The following is a 19,570-nucleotide window of genomic DNA, read 5'->3' on the forward strand; positions in this document are numbered from 1 at the left end:
TCTTTAATTTCTATTTTCGAAATGATTATCAAAATGATCACCTAATGACCTAAAGGTGGATCAAGAATGACCTTACCTCGATAGAAGACTGAGAGCTGACTGGGAATGGAAAAGGTGTAACAGCCATCTGATTGACTGCATCTTCATTTCTGTAAAGTGTTAAAAACAAAAAGGCAAAATCAGTACATTATGTATGAAATGGGAAATTGCTGATATATCACAATCAGTTTGTGGTACACAGGACTATAAGGATATTTTATATATTATAAGTGTATATATGTATATTTCTATATATATATATAATAAACATATATGTATATATGTATGTACATTTGTACTGTATACAATTTGTCTATATACATACATATACACATGCATACATAAAGATATAGATATATCCAAGCACGCACATCAGTTAGGAATATACACAGACATGTATGGACATACAGGAAATTTCATGTTATCATTAAAACACTGACATGATGAAGATGGGGTTAGCCCATTCTTGCTGAGTAAGGACCTGAAACCAAAAATATCGCCCTCCCCGTACCATCCCACCCTCATTCAGACTTCCGTCCAGCCTCTGTTAAAGACCTCTAGATGAGCCAGGAGAAGAGCAATGATGAGGACTTCCCAGGCTACAACCCATCCCCAGTGGCAGATCGAGCCAAGGACAGGTGGCTTGTCCAAGATTCAGGCAGCTCATCTGACTCTCAGTTGCTTCATCTTGTCATTTTTACCACGAGGTCACTTCCGTCTCTCCCGAAATCTCCCCTTACACTGAATGCTCTTTCTTCCTCCATTAATTCATCGGCCTTGCTACTGTCTGTGATGTTTCTCAAGTCTAGGCAACAGTTTATCACTCCCTACTTCACCAACTACAGCTGCCTCCTGCCACTACTGGATAAAAGACAAATCCTGCCCTTACCCCCAGACATCCTTTCCAACCTTGAGCCACATTATTTCTTTGTGTGACTGTCTGACTCGTACAAGGATGCTCCTCCAAGCCTCCTCCATCACTTCTGCCTCTCAGAATCCCGAGTTTCCTACAAGATTCAACGTGAGGCTCTTCCTGACAGTTAGTACCTCGTCCTCCCCATGGAATGGTTCCATTTTTGAATATTCCCACGTGTATCCAATCTACACTTATGTACCCACCAGACATACACATGAAGTAACATATTAGAACACATTTGTCTACCCAACAGACTGTAAATTACTTGAGGACAGAATTACTTCCCTTTTGTCCCAATGCCAGTGCATAGTGTGGCAGCTGGTACACAGTAGGTGTTCAACAGAATCATAAACACAGCGTCCTCCTCATTGGGTAGATGAGTAAGTTCAGCCTCCCCAAGGAAGAGGAAAAGTTGCCCAACTAGGGTCACTTAAATAAGAAACATCAGAGATGGGATTTGAACCCAAGATTTGAGTCTACACTCAGTATTCTTGCGATTTTGCAACACTGCCCTAAACACTTGTTAATTGATTGATAACACGATCATTTTATAAATGCATTAATGCCTCTCTTCTACCACACTCCTTTTCTAATGCTTCATTTAATCCGTCAACAAGCATTAATTAGGCACCTATTACACGCCAGGTGCTACATATGGTGATACACAGGCAATCCTGATGGGATGCCAGCAGAATGCAAAGTAGAGCAGGTCCTGTTGAGTCAGAAAGGCTTGAAATTGAGTCCCAGTGATGAATTAACTGTATGTCCATCATCCAAGCACTAACCCAGTTAAGGCAGGTTTATTCATCACCACGTAGGCTGGAAGGGAACCCATTTTTCAGCCATAGCAGCCCTTTAAAACAAAGCACTACAATGATGTACTATGCTAGAGCAGACTGTGATACGCACTGGCAAAGGGGAAAAAAACACAGACTGACAAAACCATGCTTGTTTGAAGGAGCAAGGATCAGCTCATTTAGCCCCATTGGGAAAAAAAGATTGGAGTGGGGGCTTGTAACCGTGAGTTCCCACTGAACTCTTGGGAGTCACTCTGGCAGGAAGAGAGCGAGAAGGAGCTGCTGAGCTGGCTGTTTGTCCCCTCCTGGCTCATCCACATTCCCTGCACTTCCACAGCAGGGGATGATGGGATTGGGAGGTGCTTGATAAATCCTGGGTGTGGGAGCACATCTGCAGGACAGGTGATTGATGGGGAAGGCCACAGTGCAGACAGTCGGTACCGTGAAGGGCGGTTTCCTTCTACCTTTCCTGCATCTCCAGCTACAGAACAACAGATGGGGCTGAAACCTGCTTAGCCGGATGAGGCGCACACTGGCTGCAGGAACTCACTGGCTGCCAGTCGGGTGGAAATTTTCTGGGGCAATCACCCCTCCTGGGGTGCTCGTTTGGAACACGTGATGGGAACGATTACCTTGAGGCTCATGAGAGATGTTCCATGGACTCCAGCTCTTCTACAAAGAAACCAGTCCAACTCACACGCCAGGGACAAGGGCCTGGCCAGGTCTAACCATGGGGAAACTTGAATGGACCGAGTGAGTTCATACATCACCCCAGATAGCGAGCAAACAGCCAATATCAGCTGGCTAGGCTGGATTCTTCTGCTTGTTGCCCATGCCCTTTAAATATGACATCACCCAACCCCTTTGTCCTCATGCCTCAGGGTTCCCCCTCATTAACCCTTTGCCATTGGCTGGGCTCTGACTGGATAATAAAGAGGCCTTGTGTATTTCCACTTACAAACCGGCACTTGTGTTAATGCTTTATCCAGAATTCCCCTTCCTTTAGGCTCCCGGTACAATTCCACCCTTTAGATACAGCTCAAATTGCAGCATCCTTTATGCCTCCTTTTCTGTCTGCCTACCAAAAATCTCCCCCACCCAAGCATCCATGGTCTTAATTGAATCAGTTCAGCCTCACAGTTTCATTTTTTTCTGACTCACATTTTACTGATGATAATATTAACAATAATTAACATTTATGGAAGCGCATTAAGGTTTATAAGATGTTTTACATATCTAATTGAATCATCACAAAAACTCGCTAAATTATGGAAGATTATTTTCTCCATTTTAAGGAAGAGAAAATTGAGGTTGAGAGACATCAAGTGACTTGGTCAGGGCCAAAGGATTTAGAGCATAGTGTGAACTCAGGTGGAACATTTCTCTACTTATCTGTATGTCATTTGATTTCCATATAGCTCTCTCTACCTTCCCATCCCCAAAGAGCCATCTCTTAGAACAAAGAATAAAAAATACACCAAGATATAATAGAATTTCACTAAAAGCATTTTAATCTAAAATTTTCCCCAAAATGACTTAGTTTCCTTTTGATCATTTTTTTTTTTCTATGTAGTTTGTTTCCTAAGCTAGACATAAGGATTGCAAAGCCTTTATCAGAATCCTGTGACTTTGGGCTCAGGCAAATACAGGGGAAAACCGAGAAGACGTTGTCAAGGATGAGTTGTCATTGCCTCAGTGACCCAGCACTTTTACTGCTTGGTAGAGATTGTGACTGAAGATATCCATCATCTTTGACCACTGAAGAATAAGACCCCTGGAAGGGACCCACAAAATACAGTGCCAGTGGTTTATAGTTGGAAGGAATCCAAGAGTTTACCATTTCAACCACTGCCTAAATAAACATTGCTCCTCCCACATCCTCAACCAATGGCCATCTTGTTTGTCCTAAGATGAAAACCACTTTTGAGAATAAATCATTACCATAAAACTCACTGCCTACTAGACATTTTTAAGTGTATGTCCTTTGGCGTCTCAATCTCAATATTTTCAAAAGAGAATTCATTATCTTTTCCTTTAAGTTCATCTCTCTTCCGAATTTTTCTTTTGCTTTTGAGAGTTCTACCATTCTTCCTGGCATCCCAGGTCATAATCTTGATATGAACTTTGACTCCTCAATCTCCTTCACTCACCCTCCCATATTTAAATTTGATCATTTTTCCTTTTCTGGTGTTAATAGTAAATAACCCATAAGATATTAGCAATCCATTCATAAAAAGAATCTTTAATAATTGAAACTTGAGGGCTAGAACCCAATAGTGGATCGGGGAACACATGATGATAATTGACATTTATTTGTGAAGTGTTTGAAAGATGCTACCTCAAGGCAGCCCAAAGAAGCCAGGAGGTAAGGCACTCAAGGCATTATTATACCCATTTTTTGAGGAAATGGGGCCCAGGGATGTTATGATTTGTTGAAAAGGTTACCAGAACAGTAGCCAAGTTGAAAGTACAACCCAGGTCTCTAGTTCCAAAATCTACTTTATATCCCAGTGGGTCTCCTCATTATCTGCCCACAATTGACCAGCTAGAGTAATGAACTCCAATGCCATCCCTCTATTCAATCTAATACCTGCTGGTCACAATTCTGTAGTATTTAAACCAAATCAAGTAAAAGAAGAAAAAAAAAACCCACCTAGGAAGCTTGTAGCCAAGAACAAGAACATATATCTTTCAAAGGGGCCAGGACAAGTCCATTTTTGTTCCCATTCTGCTCACATTTGGGCCATTAGATTGGAAGCTACTTAAGGGTAGGGACTGCCTTTTGCCTCTTTTTGTCTCCCGGGTACTTAACAGAGTGTTTGGCACATAGTAGGTGTTTAATAAATATTGATTGAAACCATGTCTCTGCTTTCAAACATCCTCCCCTCTCTACCCATGTGACTCCCTTTTTTGTTGCTTAGAATTTAAGTTCATTGAGGGTGTGGCCTGAGGGCTTAGTTCAGTATACAACAAGTGCCTAATCAATGCTTCTTCATTCTTTCACTGCAAGGCAGGCTCCTTCCAGCCACCCCCAAACAAACAATAGGGTGGGCTTAGAGAGGACAGTCAGTGGGCCACAGATTATTTGACGGTGATAAAGCAGATGGCCTTCCACTCTGTGCTAGGGTGATTGTTTTTTAAAGACCTGGCCACAAATAAATCTTAATGGGGACATTATGGGGAAGGGAATGAGTGGCCCTGAACTGTCTTGACACAACTCAATGATTTCTGCATGATCAGGAAGGTCTGTAACATCCTTTAAAACCCATATTAAATTTGGTTTTGCTTCCTGTAATAAAACCCCTGATGATTCCCAGTGGATTGGGGAGAACTGCTCGAAAAGCCACAGTTTAGATCCATCTGCCACCTCCTTGACGGCTCTCACACACCTCGTTCTGGCAGAGGGGGCGACTGGCGGGGCACCATATTTCAAATTGACGGGAACAGGCAGTACCGATAAAAAAAGTAAAAAAGAAAACAAAACAAAACCAGACCCAACAACTCCTCGTTGACACAGACCTATGCTGGGGAATACAAAGGAGAAATGGCGACCTTCAACTCTATCAGCCATCATGAGCAAGACCGCGTTCCGGGAGGGTAATCAATCATTCCTCGAGAAGGAGTTCAAAGCTTGCCAGGCTCTGGGCGAAGTGTGGGGGAAATAAAGCAAGGCAGAACAGCCCTTGCCCTCAAGGTGACTATCTTCAAATGGACCTGGTCCCCCCAGGGACAAGGGGAAGCCACAAGAAGACAAGAGATGGGTCGGGAGGAACGGACTCCAAGAAACGGAGGAAATTCATACTCTTGAAGTTGAGAGTCAATACTCAAACCCAAGTATCCAGATGCCAGCTCGATAGTGTAGTGGAGACACTTCTAGGGCTTGAGTCAGGAAAACCCAAGTTCAAATCTGGGCTCAGACTGGCTATGTGACTCTGGCCAAGTCCCTTTAACTGTATGCCTTCAGATGATTCACTGATTTAAAAACTGGTCAATGGCCTGTAGGTTCTAAATTGATACAACACAATTGATAAAATATGAAAAGGAAGCTGTGGATAATTCACTAATAAAGACAGAGAGGAGTCCAAGGTACCAAGGTTCAAGGGGAAAAGTATATTTTTCATTCTTACAACTCTTGATATGCTCTGAGATAAGTTAGTATAGGACTGCCTTACACCTTCTTAATTCTTAAAAAATTAGAGTGTGCATTAAAAAAAAAAAAAGCTTCAGGGGCTTCCTAAGACTACTCAAATTTTAGAAATCTTTCCCTTTTCAAAGTAGCCTAAGCAGCATAAACTTGTAAATTCACTGTCTCCAAACCGAGAGTCTGGCTTCTGGGATCATTTAATAAAATGTCATTAAATTATAAGAAACAGAGCTGACATGTTGGAATCCAATTGGGATGCCAAGGAGACCAGGGAATGGAAAAATTACATTCTAGACTTCACCTTCCAAGATGATTGCTACTAAATGTTGGCAAATGGACCTGACACATTGTTTGCTGTTAGAATTAAATGTTTATGTTTCCCTAAAGAACTTCAAGAAAGGGGGGGAAAGGAAAACCTGAAACTTGTCAGAGTCTTTACAAAGTTGTGCTAGAAAAAAGCATTTTGGGAAAATGCAATTTCATTTGAACCAGATGCTTAGTATGCTGAGGGCTTTCTTTGTTCTCTTTGTCTGTCCCTCTACTTTTTCCATCTTTCTTTCCCTCAGCCTATTTCTTTTCCTCTCCTGTCCTCTCCCGTCCCCTTCCGTTCTCTTCCCTTCCCTTCTGTTCTCTCCTCTTCTTTCCTCTTCTCTCCTCTCTCATTCCCTTCTCTCCCTTCCTCTCCTCTCCCATATTCTCCTTTTTTCTCCTCTCTCATACCCTTCTCTCCTCTTCCCTCCTTTCCTCTCCTCTCTTTTCCTTCCCCTCCTTTCCTCTCCCCTTTTCTCCCTCTACCTCTCTCTCTCCTTCTGTCTCATACTTTTGGAATCCATATACAGAGAGGATTTTTCATCCCTGAAACCTGAAATAATCTGCCAAGTAGCAAAATATGCTGAATCTGAATGAAAAGTTCAATGACAGTGTCACCGTGAACTTTTTACATGCTTTTTCCCAGCTACGGAAATTGCTAACGAGGCCGCTGGGAGCACCTTTGCATCTGGGCCTGCATTTTGGGAAGGTGGCCCAGGGGCAATTTGAAAATAATTAGAGCTGTCAGTAGTGTGGCGGAAAAGATGCTTAGACTGTTTTTTTGAATAAGGAAAAAACAAAACCACAGAACATAAGTAAATTTTTGCTAAAGGTCTAAGGGCCCAGATGTTTTTTAATTCTCCTTGTGGTGTCCCCCTCCTCAGCTCACCATATTTCTTCCTCTTCATTTCCTTTTGGTTTGTATTAACTACCTCCCTTCCTTCTGTGCTTTATCCTCCTTTCTACCTGGCTACCCTTCATGTCATCTAAAGGCATAATTAGCTTTTCCCAGTAGCTACCACAGGTTTTGCCCAAAGCTAGAAGCAGTAACAACGTTAGTAGCAGTCAACCTTATTCACTCTGAAGTTTAAAAAGCTCTTGACGTATATTAACTTATTTCACAGAAACCCTAGGTGATATTTTTATTGCCCCCCTTTTTGGGGAAAAAGAACTTGAGGTTCAGAGAGGTTAATTGTCAAAAAGTAAGTGTTCTCTCAAGTCATACTGTCTGCCACATAACTCTTACACACAATATTTTAATTCTCACCTTCATGCCTGGCTTGCTCTCCTTTCTTAGAATCTCTGACTTCCTTCAAGACTCAGCATCACTTTATGTAGGAGAACTTCTTTGGACCTACCAGCCTCTACTTCCTTCCTGGATAAGAAGTCCTTACTTCTACTTTATAGACATCATGCATAAACGTATTGAAGTATATGTTGTCTCTCTTATTAAGAGTGTAAGCTTATCAAGGGTAGTAAATGTTTCCGCTTGTTATTTCTTTCTGCATTGTTAGCACAGTGCCTTGCAAATGTTTAGTGCTAAATTAATGTTTACTGATTGCTTGTTAGAACATATTATAGATTTACTCATCTGTATACATATTGCTTTCCCACAATGGAAGTAAGCTCTTTGAGAGATTGTTCCATTTTTATCATGACAACCCAAGGAAATAAGACGATATTTAGTAAGGAGAATACATAATAAGAACAGCTGAATAACTGTTTATTAGCCAAATGAAAAAAGTACAACACCAAAGCATATTCTGAATAAATACTTGAATAGAAAATTCAAGAGGAAAGCCCAGGTCTGGGATAGTGAAGTTAAAAATGTGGAAAATAATTGCCTCTGTCTTATTACTGCAATGGTATAAAACTATATTGTCAGTGTCGTAGTTTGATCGTCTGGAAGCACTTTAAAGACTAGGAAGAGAAGCTCTGCAAATTCTCTTAATGATAGGTGATTATTTCTGATTAATAAAGCTGGAATTACATGCAAACTCAAAGTCATCTGTTTTATCTCTTACCCTATATTTTGAGAAAAGTATAATAAGTGATAATACTAATACAGATAGGTAGGATATTATGAGCCACTGAGACATTAAATGTTTTAACTAAGATCTCACACCCACAATTTTAAAAAATACTGGACTTAATGACTTCATTAATGTAAACAAATATGTTTAACCTAAAGTTTGAAGTTGTTTAAAAAAATTTTTTGGATAGCTACAATTTAATATAATTATTTTCCTTTGTTATCTTAAGTATTATATTTTATGTACTTCAAGATATTACTTTGAAAACAATTCTATAGATTTTAAGAGACTGCCAAAAGGTCCCACAATATGAAAAAAAGTTAGAGCCCTTAGAGCCCTTAAATGTCAAAGCCAAAGTCCAGAGCTTCTAAAATCCAAGATGTTTCCAGCAGGTAGAAAGAAATCTGATTATTAAGAAACTATTACCAGGAACATGCAAGACATGACAACCTCTAAAATACATGAGAGAAGATCTTGGAATACAATACTTCAAAATATGGCTAATATCCAAGAATAACTTCCCCTGCAAAGCTAAGTATAATGTTACTGAAAGAAATTGGTACTTTAATCGGTCTATTTTCTTGGAAAGAGCAGGTTTTAGTAGGAACTTTGAGATACAAACATAAGAATATAAAATATAAAAAAAAAGTTAAAATTATTGGAGTATGTGGAAGGGACTATTTTATGACACAGTGCTAAAGTTCTTTTGAAAGAAGAAAAAAACAAACGCCTTTTTAGAAGACTAATATCTTCAAAGGATATTGAAGTAGTTAATAAAAATATAAGATATGGGGGAGAAGTAGACAAGTTCTGTCTTAAGGGTTCTAAAAGGAGCACAAGAAAAGAGGGTCAAATGGATATACTGCTGTAGAAGGCAGGAAGAAAGTAACATGCTATTTGTCATATTTGAAGGTTGTGAGAAAAAGAACATACAAAATCAGAAGTATCTGATCAGCCAAATGAACCTTAATGTTACCTGAAATGCGCAAAGAAAAGTTGAAACCCATACAGCCCCCTCCTCTCCCGCCATTCACATAACTACCAAATCCCACACATATAAGAGTTTGAAGAAGAGAAATGCCTCAAACTAAAAAGAGAAACAGATTGGGACAAGGGGAGATCAAGATAATAGGGAAGAAATAAGAATAAGCAAAACAAACTTTCTAATCTTGAACAGGGAAATTACAATGAAAATAAAAATTACTGAAAACTAAGGGAGGGGCTCATCAATTAAGGAATGGCTAAGCAAACTGAGGTATATATACATGTAATAGAAATGGAAAAAAGATATAAATATTTGAGGGAAAAAACCAGAATGAAGTGGATACTTAGTTCATAATTCAGGTTTGTGTTCTTGTATGTGTAGAAATGCATTTTTGTATGTAAAGTTCTGAATTTTTACAAATTGAATTTGAAAAATAAAAATATGAAGAAATACTCAGTGGACCTGAATATGTATCCTAACCCAGACACATAACACCTATGTGACTTTGGGCAAGTCATATGAAACTCTCTGGTCCTCAGTTTACTAACTGTTTAAAAATTAGAGGGTCGAATGAGATAACTAATATCTTTTCTTGCACTAACTTCATGTACAAGTTATGACTATAATCATTAAAAAAGGAAAAAAAAAACCTTCCACTTCAGGTGCCAGGTATCCTGATTAAATGTCTTAGAAATGTTGTGTAAAATGTAGTTTGACTTAAAACTCTGCCTTGCTAAGATATGTATTAGCTGGGCCAGCCCTTCTTGCTCTGAAATGCAATGACAACAGGATGTGTACACAGTTTTGATTTCATTCTACCTCATTCTGTTTGGTTGATTCTACATCTGGTGAGGGTTAGGGTTAGTAGCTTAAAAAAATTACTTTTATTATTAATTTAATATGAAAAAAGCATTCACGTATAAAAAGCTAAATAAGATAGATCATTGTATAAGAAACCATAAATTTGGGTGAACCTAAAATAATGGTAAAAATTAATTTTAAGAGCTAAATTTAACATGATTAACAAAATTGCCCTGTTTATAGATGTCCCCTCCATAATTTGCCTTTTTCCTTCTCCTATGTATGTTTTTTTAAAGTTTTAAATAATAGTATTCTTTTTTTAAATCTGAAAACGTATGTCTTATTTTTCATTTTAAGTCTATCACTTCTATATATGCAAAAAGCTTGTGGCAGCCATTTTCATAATGGCTAGAAACTGGAAAATCAATGGATGCCCCTCAATTGGAGAATGGCTGAATAAGTTGTTGTATATGAATGTTATGGAATATTATTGTTCTGTAAGAAATGACCAGCAGAATGAATACAGAAAGGCTTGGAAAGACTTACATGAACTGATGCTGAGAAACGAGCAGAATCAGGAGATCATTACACACTTCAACAATACTAAATGAGGATCAATTCTGATGGACGTGGCTCTCTTCAACAATGAGAGGATCCAAGGATCCAATTGATCAGTAATGAACAGAACCAGCTACACCCAGAGAAAGAACACTGGGAAATGAGTGTGGACCACAACATAGCATTTGCACTCTTTCTGTTATTGTTGGCTCACATTTTTGTTTTTCTTCCCAGGTTATTTTTACCTTCTTTCTAAATCCAATTTTTCTTGTGCAACAATACAACTGTATAAATATGTACACATGTATTGGATTTAACATATACTTTAACATATTTAACATGTATAGACTGCCTGACATCCAAGGGAGGGGGTGGAGAGAAGGAGAGGAAAAGTTGGAACAGAATGTTTTGCAAGGGTCAGTGTTGAAAAATTACCCATGCATATCTTTTGTCAATAAAAAGCTATAATAATAATAAAAAAAAGTCTATCACTTCTCTCTCAAGAGGCTCAAGCACACTTCATCCTCAGTCTTCTGGAACTGTAGTTAGTTATTGCATTGATCAGACATCTTAAGTCTTCCGATTTGATTCTTTCAATACCAGTCATTGACACTGCTCAATATTGTCCCACCATCCCGTTATCTGGAAAGAAGTTTCTGCATCCTAAAAAAGGTAACTGACCCATTTGAATGAATCTCTCAACATCCCATGTTGCGACCTTAAAATGGCACCACAGGATTAATAACAGGAAAAGCCTTTCATAGAACCATTTGAAAAGACTTCCTCAATCGGTAAATATATTAAATCTCTCGTGTCCTCCCCCTTATCCTCATAGAGGACTTAAAGCAAGTTTCTCTAAGAATCTATCAGCGATTTTAATAAATTGGAGCTGACCGCTGGCTTCAGCTGGGAGGGCTGTGATAAGGTAATTAGAGACAGCCATTAGGCTACAAGGCAGCGAGTGTTTTTAATTAACTGCTCTTCTGTCTACAATGGTGCAGATTTCTGCAATATCACGTCCTTGCTCCCCCTTTTTTTAAACAGTTGTTTTTGTTCACATCCTAATTAGCCTGTAATCCACAATGGGTCTGTGAGTCATTAGTGCAAATTAGCAAGGTGCTGCCGAGTGTACCTAGCTTACACAGTCCCTTTCTGTCTCCTTTTCACATCATTAGAGCTTGGGCCAGCCACCCCCATCTCCCCCTTCGCGCTGCCCTGGACATATGGACTGTAATATTCCAAAGTGTTTCTTTCCGGCCCATCCAGATGTGCTCTGCCTAACAGGTCCCCCGGACATACATCACATGCAGCAGCACCGGGTTTTCTGATGGCCCGTGTGAGCTAATGGGAGGATGTTCACGCCTGCCCTGGTCCCCGGGCAGGGGGAAAGGCTGGATTAGTGCAATGAAGAATGAGCTGCTCTACTTGGCAGGGCAAGGATCCAAAGAGATTAATGGTCTTCCCCGCAGCTCCTGTATTAACGTCCCCCGCTATCCAAAATTAACTGTCATGTACAACAGCTCAGTCTCCATTACTTAATTACACGTGGAGAGCGTTTGCGGGGGTGAAACCTCCCGGGCCCCAAGAAGGCCATACGAAATGCAGACCTGGAACAAGATTTAATACTGGCTGTCAAGCTCTGCCGAGGATGAGCTCGGCCAGCGGGGGGAGGGGATGTGGGCCACAGCGCTCGATCGATCGCACACATTGTTCCCTCTCCTTTTTTGTAATTAAAATTGCAGGAGAGCCCAGCACGTGTGGGTTATTGATTCCAAGGTGCTGTGGACCTGCCTTGGTGGGAATCGGGGGTCACGTCCAGGCGTGTTCGGCCAGCAAAATCCAGTGAAATACCCGGCGCCCGTGTCCTGCTGCCTGCTGGCCCTTGGTCTTTCAGCAGAGGGAGAAAGGAAGACAAAGAATCTCCTCATGGAGTTCTCTGCAGCCTGCCCTGCCCACTCTCCACAGTGCAGGGAGACTGGCCTCTCACACAAACATGGCTCCAGCTGTCTCCTCAATCAATGGGTCACTCAACAAAGGTGGATTAAATACCTACTATGTGCTGGATCTCATGTTAAGACGGGTCTTCTAACAGCAAAAGTTCCACGATCTTCAGGTAGTCCTGTCCCATTAAGGATAATCTCAGGCTTGTATATAAAGTGATTTTACATAAATCATGATTTATATAAATAATCATTATATAAGTATATATTAAATCATATTATAATTATATAAATGTTATTTCCCTGTTTCCTTTTTGTCTCTATTCCCAGATACAGATTTTTAATAACTGCTTACAGTTTGATTGATTCATTAATTCATCAGTATCTGAAAGCTACCCTGTGGAAACTCCCTCCACGGATGTTAGATTGTGACCTGTTTCTGTTAAATTGGAGATAGTCCTTACCGAGTTGGTTAAGACCTTTCTATTAAAAAAAATGTTAATTAAGAAAAAACAAAGCTTTCCATTCCCCGCTTTCTTACTCACACAACCTCCACTGTGGTGCAAAGCCACACATCTCACATCTGAACTACTGTAACAATTTTTGAATGAGTTCTCTCTCACTACTCCATTCTCTTCTCTCCCTAAAAGTGCAGGTCACTTCTCTTTTCATTAAATGACAGTGACAACCTATTACCTCCAGTGTCTAACATTAAATCTTCTCTCTTATGGCCAAGCTTTAATCTGACCCTGCTAACCTCATCGGTGTTTTTATTTTCCTCCTCTGCATACATCAGCCTTCTTGTTCTTTCCACACACAACATTTCATATTTAATCTTTTCCCTTATTCACTTCAAATGCCAGCCTTTCTTAGATTCTTTTTAAGATTCACTTTAGATCCCACATCCCTTATCATCTCCAATTTATCTTGTTTTTTTCTATTATTTGTTGCTACTTATTTTTCATTTGATCCTCCTCCAAACCCTGTAAGATTGGTGCGCCAATATTCCCATTATACAGATGATATAAATTGGGATTAGAGTTGGAGCTGGACAGGACCCGAGTGACGCTGATATCCAACAACTCACTTTTATAAATGAGGAAACAGTCATGGAAAGTTTAAGTGACTTATCCACAGCCAAACAGTGAGTAGTTTTCATTATCCACTATACTTCTAGTTGCCTCAGTCTGACTTTAATTTGTCAAAAAGTAAATACATAAAACCTGTGACAGTTGAATATTTAGGTAATTGAAATACATGATTTCACTTAAAAAAGAAAAATTAAAGATCTGCTTGCTCTGCTGTGCTTGTCAAGCCTTAGCTTATTTCCAAGGTGTTGTTAATGGGACAGTGTCCCATTTCTCAAAGCTAATTGAGCAATTAAATGACTACAAATCAAACAATCATCAGCTCAAAAGGTTGGAGGACCTTACCTACGGTAAGTGTTCAGACTTAATTAATAATGATAACTGGCAATAATCATGCTTCAAGGTTTGCAAATCCCTTTGTATCCATTATTCCACTTGAAGGCCTAACAGCCCTGTGAGACAGGAATTACAGGTAATAAACCTTCCATTTTAGAAATAAGAAGCAAAAACACAAACTTGGAATAATTCCCACAGCCAATAAACATCAAGAGTGGGATTTAAGCCACATCTTTCAGACCCCAAGTGCTCCCGCTTGAGATCGCCTTTCAATTTCTTTACACCATCTTGGTCAGAGGCTGAATACCCAGATGCCATTCATGGATTGACACAGTCATGGTCCACAAGACTCAACAGTGAGCCATGGCAGGTAGGAAAGTGAGTGTCATTTTAGAATCCATTAAAATAAGCTAGAGATTTGGGGCAAACAGCTTTCATAGCCTACATGTACTCATTTGGAGATATTGTGCTCAGTTCTGGGCATCTTGGCTTAAGAAGCACTTAGATGTGGAGAACACACAGAGGAAAGAAGCTAGGATATCAAAGGACCATGAGTCCATATCAAATCAGGTTCAGCTGAAGGAATTGAGAGTGTTTTACTTGGAGATGTGAAAATGAGCATGCAGTGAGCATGATAATATTCTTTCAGTAACTGAAAGGCTTTGGGATAATTTGGGGGGAGGGGATGACAAAATAAAGGCCAAGCTCCTCATCTACAAAATGGGGCAGACAAGACTTACAGCATCTCCCTCCCAGGACCAGTGGGATAATGTATGTAAAGCATTTTATAAACTTTAGAAAGCTCTGTACCTATTATTTAAGAGTGAATTCCAGATCTCTCTTGAAGATCTGAGAAATGTAAAGATGAGGGGAAGGGCCCACAGTCAGTCCTTGTGAAATCTCACTTTGTTTTCTTCCCAGCATAAGACATCCATGTTATCCAGGAACATTTGCTCCTGGAATTCATGATGGAGATTTCGGTATTTTTGTTTGTTTGTTTTTGTTTTAAATGAATCATACCATCTACTGGGAATTACATTCCAGGCTCAGAAAGAATTGCATTTGGAACCTAGGGAGAATTGTAATTAGCTGGAAACAAACTGGGTAGGTTTGTGCATGGGTGTAGAGCTGGTACTAATTAGGTTAATATATGGGAAAATAGCAAACAGGGTGATGGGATGGAAAGAGCACCTGACTTCTCAACAGGATCTGAGTGCTAGCCCTAACATTCCCATTCTAAAATTATCTCACCACTATTTTCCAGATCATTAGTTTTCATAATGTGATAATTCAATTTTATTCTATTTTGTTTTAGTCTTTTGACTTTGTTTTATTGTTTCCTGATGTCTCATGGAGACATTAGCTTCCACTTGACCAATCCTAATTTTTAATCAATTATTTTCTTCAGAGGGTTTCTGTAATTTTAAAAAACATTTTGCCAATTCTGTATTTTAAAGAGATATTTTTTGAGTATCTTTTTCTCTTTCTCAAATGGTTCCTGTTTAGACAAAGGGGTTTTCATGTTGTCTTCCTCATTCAACCTTAAGCTCCTCAAGGGCAGGGTCTATCTTTTCTTTCTAGGAGATTCACAAATGTAGACTGACTGCCTGACCAACTCACAATCCCACATCTATTAAGTATGTGAAGCAATATTTTAACTCATGTCTTCAAGACTCTGGGTCCTGTACTTAATCCACTACCTTCTAGACCACACATGAAGATATCAGTGTCAGTGACTAAACTTAGGTGCTAAACTTAGGAAGCCTTGAGCATGAATTCTACCTCAGACATTTACTTGCTCTATGAACCTGAATAAGTCCTTGACCTTCTGTCTGCCTCAATTCTTCATCAAAAATGGAGATGATACTAATAGCTCCCAGAGCTCTTTCCATTCCACTACCACCATTGCCGCCGCCATTACCGCTACCACCATTAAGACTACAGCTACAACCCTAACTACTACTACTTTTACGTTCCAATTTATCTTTAGACAAGTCTAAATGTGGGCAAATTTTTCATGACATGGCTCCCATTTTTGTCTTCTAGAGCTACAAACCTAATCTATATATAATAGCCCTCTATATAATGGCCCTTCAAATACTACCAAATACCTCCAAATGCAGCACTCTTTATTGCACAAAATACATGTTAGTTTATATATTCTTTATGAGCATTTTTCCAAAAACTTATATCCAGATTCACAGGCATCTTTATTTTTGACTCAACTTCACTGGAAAGTAATGCTTTCTCACATAGAAGGATTTAAATTTTGTGAAACCCTTTACATCCATGTTTTTTATCTTTTCAATGGCTAATACAGCTCTCTTACTGAAATCCATGCTTTATGTTACAACAGAAGATGAATGCCTGGAGGAAAGGGATTCTTTCCCTTTTGGGGGGTTGGGGGGATGGTTTGTTATTCCATGTGTCTGGCACATGGCATCTTAAGAAATGTTTATGGAATGGTCATGCATGGAATTGGGCAGAGCCCCACATCTTACCCAGGATCTGTGTACTTTGGGGGATTATACAAATTCTGTGCATACTAAAATATTTTGGCTTTGCTTTCTCAGTTTTAACTTATGTTAATTCATGTTACTCATCCCAGTCAACTAAGAATCTGATTTTGGGGCATCTGTTCTTAGCTATTAAAATGATCAAAGCCCATAAAACATTAAAAAGTCCAGAAAGGAGACTCATGGAACTAAACAGAATCTTAGTAGACCCTCCAATTGGTCCAGGATGTGCCCTTTTCAAGTTATATAAAACAGAAGCCAGTCAAGGAGGTAGACTGCCCGATCTGTTCTCAGCAATATCCAGGAATGTTTCCCACAGTGTTCCTTGTTTGCCTATATACCTTGCTAAGAGAACAGATTCTCTTACAAGTCCAAGGGCTACTGGATGGACCCTGAGTTCACTTTTGTCTTGGGATTTTGGGATCCTTTGCTTTTTCCAAAGCTTGGGTTGGCCACCCTATGAGAACAAGTGGACCTTTAAGTGTTTAAGAAGAAATTCTGCTCCCAGGAAACTATCTTATGACTTTGGCATGACACATCAGACATGTAGAGAACATTTATTTCCTTTTTTAAAAAAGCTTTTCATTTTCAAAACATATGCATGGATAATTTTTCAACATTGACTCTTGCATAGCCTTATGTTACAGATTTTCCCCTCCTTCCCCCCACCCTCTGCCCTAGATGGCAAGCAGTCTAATATAGAACATTTATTTCCTTAATGAATTATTTCTTTATAAATATAAAAAGTCCTACTTCCAACAAAACTACAGAAGTGTCAATAGCCAGAGTTCAAAATAACAGAATATTTTAGAAGTTGTAAAAACTCTCTGATAGAAAAAAGAAAGTAATGAGTCACTGGAACTCATGGAATCAAAGACTATTTTCATTTGGAAGGATCCTTAGGGATCACTGAGTCTAACTTTTTCATTTACTATGGGAGGAAACTGAGATCCAGTGGGATAGAGGTGATAATTATTTTTGATGACATGTTCCACTGGGAAAACGTGATTAAAAAAGCCCTTTTTAAGTTGAGGCTATTTTGGGGAAAATGTAAAGTGCTGCATACATGGACATCCTCCACTGTAATGATTATCAGTAAAAATAATAAGGAACAAAAAAACAAGTATCTACTAAATACTTTCTATGTACCTGATGTGATGCAAGGGACTAGTTATACAAAGCAAAAGAAAGACAGTCATTGCCTCCACAGAGCTTTTACTCTAATGGGGGATACAAGACAATACAGGGAGTCATGGTGTCCAAAAAGATGATTACTGGAAAAAGAGAGCAGAAAATTGACAAATCTTTTTCTTTTTGAGGCAATGATATAATTAATTTTATTTCTGTTACTAGAGAAAGAAGTTGAAAAGGAACAAGGTACAAGGTAGTGAGAAAAAGAAAATAGATTCAGGGAGGACAGAACCCAGTGGCTTAGGTCTTTGCAGACATGGTCTGAGTTTAGAAGATAAAGACATAGCTGCAATAAAATAGCATAATAATGACAAGCATTTATTATGTGTCAGAAGCTGCACTAAGTCCTGGAGATATAAAGGAAGGGAAAGAGAAAAACAAAAACTAGGGACCAAAATCCCTCCCTCCAAGGATAAGGAAAATTGTACAGTTAACCTGTATCAGACGGCTTGCTATCTTGGAAAGGGGGAAGGTAAAGGAGGGACAGAGACAAACTTGGAACACAAAACTTACAAAAACAAATGTTGAAAACTATTTTTACATGTTTTTAAAAAATAAAATCCTGTTTGAGGGTAAAGGCTTAGAAGGAGAGCAGGAAACTGAATGTGTGTGTGGAGATAGAATTTACAAATTTCTCTGACAAAGGCCTCATTTCTCAAAAACAGAGAGCTGAGTTATTTATAAAAAATAGAAGTAATCCCCCAATTGATAAATGGTCAAAGGATATGATCAGGCAGTTTTCAGAAGAAATAAAAATTATCTTAAAAGATATTTAATCAATATTAAATTAAATTTAAATTAAATTAATTAATGAAATTAAAGAAAATGCAAATAAAAAATCCTTTGAAGTGTCACCTCATATCTACCAGATTGTCTAATATAACAGAAAAGGATAAAGACAAAAGTTAGAAGGGATGTATGAAAATAAGGACACCAATAGAGGGATGGTGAAGTTGTAAATTGATCCAAGCATTCTGGAGAACAATTTGGAACTAGACCCAAAGGGTCATAAAACTGTGCATACACACCACTTGACCCAGTAATACCACTGCAAGGTCTGTAGCCCAAGTAGATCAAAGAGAAAGAAAAAGGACCTCTGGGTACAAAATATTTGAAGCAGTTCTTTTTGTCATGACAAAGAATTGAAAATTGATGGAATACCCTTCAATTGAGTAATGAATGAACAAATTGTGGTATGTGTTTGTAACGGAATAGCACTATGCTATATGAAATGATGAGCAGGATGATTGGAGAAAAACCTGGGAAGATTTCCATGAACTGATGCAAAGTGAAATGAGCAGGACTAGAAGAACATTGTACATAGTACAAAGCAACAATGTTTGGTGATTAATGGTGAAGGACTTAGCTATTCTCTGAAATAACAGTGATTCAAGATGATTCCAAAGGACTTAGGATGAAAAATGTAACTGATAGAATCTGAAGGCAAATCAAAAGAATACTAGTTATTTTTAAATTTCATTTTTCTTGGGGTTTTTGTTGGGGGAGAGATGGAGGGGTTCTGTGTTGCCTTTACAGAGTGAGACCCAGTTTGGTGGGATCACAGAATGAAGAAGGAAATGCTTTGTGGATAGTTGGGACCAGCTTATGTTGAGTTCTAAAGCTAAACAGAAGGTGTTTACTTTAGGGGAGAAGCAATAGGAAGCTGTGAGAGCTAGTTAAATATGGCAGTCACGTAACACTGTGTTTAAAAGGAAAATCACTTTAGCAACAATGACATAGAACGAAGTAAGGTGGTGAAGAAACTTAAGAGCATTGACCTAAGCTGAGTGAAAAATGATGAAGTCTGAATTAAACTGGTGGCTGTGGCTGTGGAGACAAGGTGATGGATGTGAGTGATGTCCTGAAGATAGAAATGGCTAGATTTGGCACTTGATTTTTTGTGTGGAAAGAAGCCAT

General features: G+C 39.0%; 1 protein-coding gene across 1 annotated transcript in view; it reads right to left on the minus strand.

Moving 5' to 3' along the window:
• PATJ (PATJ crumbs cell polarity complex component) overlaps positions 1 to 19,570 on the minus strand; it is a 325,629-nt gene that overhangs the window by 75,765 nt on the left and 230,294 nt on the right. The window contains exon 30 of the mRNA XM_051999546.1: positions 77 to 149. Within this exon, the coding sequence (XP_051855506.1) occupies positions 77 to 149 (73 nt within the window). The remainder of the gene's footprint in view (positions 1 to 76; positions 150 to 19,570) is intronic.

This window comes from Antechinus flavipes, chromosome 4 (assembly GCF_016432865.1).
Source record: "Antechinus flavipes isolate AdamAnt ecotype Samford, QLD, Australia chromosome 4, AdamAnt_v2, whole genome shotgun sequence".
Classification (NCBI taxonomy): domain Eukaryota; kingdom Metazoa; phylum Chordata; class Mammalia; order Dasyuromorphia; family Dasyuridae; genus Antechinus; species Antechinus flavipes.